Source organism: Emydura macquarii, unplaced genomic scaffold (assembly GCF_026122565.2).
Source record: "Emydura macquarii macquarii isolate MOO-44397 ecotype Brisbane River unplaced genomic scaffold, CSIRO-AGI_Emac_v2 contig_1305, whole genome shotgun sequence".
In the NCBI taxonomy this organism is placed as follows: Eukaryota; Metazoa; Chordata; order Testudines; family Chelidae; genus Emydura; species Emydura macquarii.
Window position 1 is genome coordinate 136,840 of NW_027131442.1, and position 2,299 is coordinate 139,138.

Genomic DNA, 2,299 nt, shown 5'->3' on the forward strand with positions numbered 1-2,299 from the left:
TCAGTCTCCGGTGGACTCAAACTTCTGGGGCTCTGAGCGGGGATTCCCCTCAGTACATGCTGGTGGTTATCTATCCAGGGGAGCCTGAATGGATCTGTGAAAAAGGATCCCTTATGATAGTGTATTCTATGCAGCCTCACAGTCATTCCTGAACCTGGGAAACTGAATTTTCCAATATTAATAGGCTTGGATTACATTTTATTTTTAACAAGCCACAGAATATGGTTAAACCAAAGAAATCAGGGCAATGACACAGAGAATTCACTATTCATTCATCACTTGTTTATTGATAAGCACAAATCCCAATAACTATATTATCTGAGAGAAAACCTTCCTGTTTATCATCCTTCTAAAAGCATCCTTCACCTCCTTGTTCCTCAGGCTGTAGATCAAGGGGTTCAGCATGGGGATTACGATGGTATAAAACACAGAGATAATCTTGTCTGGGTTCATGGTGTAGCCAAAACCGGGTCGTAAATACATGAAGATCACAGTTCCATAGAAAATTGTTACAGCCATCAGGTGGGAGACACAGGTGGAGAAGGTTTTGCGTCTGCCCTTGGCAGAGTGGATCTTCAGGATGGCGATGAGGATGTACATATAGGAGAATAGTACAATGAGGATAGTAGCTATAACAACTATAGTGGACAAGGTGAAATGCACTGTGTTAACATTGTGGGTGTTGGAGCAGGACAGCTTAAGGATTGGGGGGATGTCACAGAAGAAATGGTTGATGACATTGGAGTCACAGAAGGACAGGGTAAATATAAATGGAGTCTGAATAACTGCATTCACAAAGCCACATATGTACGTACCAACCACCAGTAATACACAACGTATTCTGGACATGACAACTCTATAGAGCAATGGGTAACAGATGGCTATGAAGCGATCATATGCCATTACAGCCAACAGGCAAGCTTCATTGGTCAGAAAGTTACAGACAAAGAAAAATTGTGCTGCGCATGCAGTGACAGAAATGGGTTTCTTCTCCATCAAAAAAATCATCAGCAACCTGGGAGCAACAACAGAAGAATTAGCAACATCTGCAAAAGACAAATTACTGAGGAAATAGTACATGGGGGTGTGGAGTCGGGAGTCAAACCTGATCAACATGATCATCCCTAGATTCCCCACCACAGTGGTAACATAGATCACTAGGAACAACACAAAGAGGGGGACCTGAAGTTCTGAGTGATCCGTGAATCCTTGGAAAATGAAGTCTATAGCCAGGGTGTGATTTCCCTCTGCCATTTCTTCCAACCATGATTTCCTCTGCTGGGAAAAAGTGAAATGTACAATTAAATAGGAGCCAATAAAGGACCAAGAGTGGAACCTTCACAATAATTCTGACTTATTCTGTGAAATATTGTAGCAACCCAAGGCAGTGGGAATACATCAGGGGACAATCCTAAGGAATGCACTGTTTGCCTGACATGTACATTGTTCACTACAGCTAAGACTTTGTCACCCTGAGAATTAGCGCATACTGTGCATTAAAGTGCACCCAACCCAACAGTCTGAACAAACCTTCTTATAAAGTCAGAGGCAACAAAGAAAGGTAATGTTCAATATGAGAAAGGAAATAAAAAATCTCCATTAAATATATATAGACCGGTAAATAGTCTAGAGTTCATTCATTAACCTTGCTTTTCAGTTCCTGCCCCCATTGACATCACTGGGAGCTGTGGTACTCATCATCTTTGAAAGCTACAACTGGAAAAAAATTTCAGTTGAAACATTTTTTCCCAGGAGAAATGTAAATTCAGCAACACCAAATCTTTCACAAATTCATGTCAAATTCATCAAATTGTTTATTATGAAAAAAAAAAAAAAAAAAAACCCTAAACCAATTTCAGAAAAAAATTGAAATACTTTCTTTTGACAATTTTAAATGAAACATTTCCGTTTTTTGGTTTGAAATGACTTTTAGTTTCAGTCTTTCTTTTAATTATTTTTTTTAATCCAAATTATTTAAAAATGCTCAAAAGGAAAACAAAATATTTTGTTTTAGGTTAAACAAATCATTCTGTTTGACCCCAAATTTTTTTTTTTATTTTAAGATTTACTGAAAATTTCAAAGGAATTCCTTTTCAGTGTGACTCCAAATGATTTTTTTTCTGACATTTTGAAATTGCCACAAACCAAAACATCCATTATTCACCCAGCTCTATTTAAAATATTGGCTAATTTAAAATGCAAGCCCCACTCCAGAGCCTGGCAGCTGCGTCACAACGCTATCCAGAACTGCCAGGTCAAAGCCATCCCGCCGCACCTGGGGAAGGTCGCAGTGAATTCC

General features: G+C 38.9%; 1 protein-coding gene across 1 annotated transcript; it reads right to left on the reverse strand.

Moving 5' to 3' along the window:
- Nucleotides 1-309: 309 nt before the first annotated feature.
- On the reverse strand, nt 310-1,254 carry LOC137154871 (olfactory receptor 5AR1-like). Its single transcript, XM_067550718.1, has one exon. It carries the CDS (start codon nt 1,252-1,254, stop codon nt 310-312), a length of 945 nt encoding a protein of 314 aa, XP_067406819.1.
- Between the last annotated feature and the right edge of the window lie 1,045 nt (nt 1,255-2,299).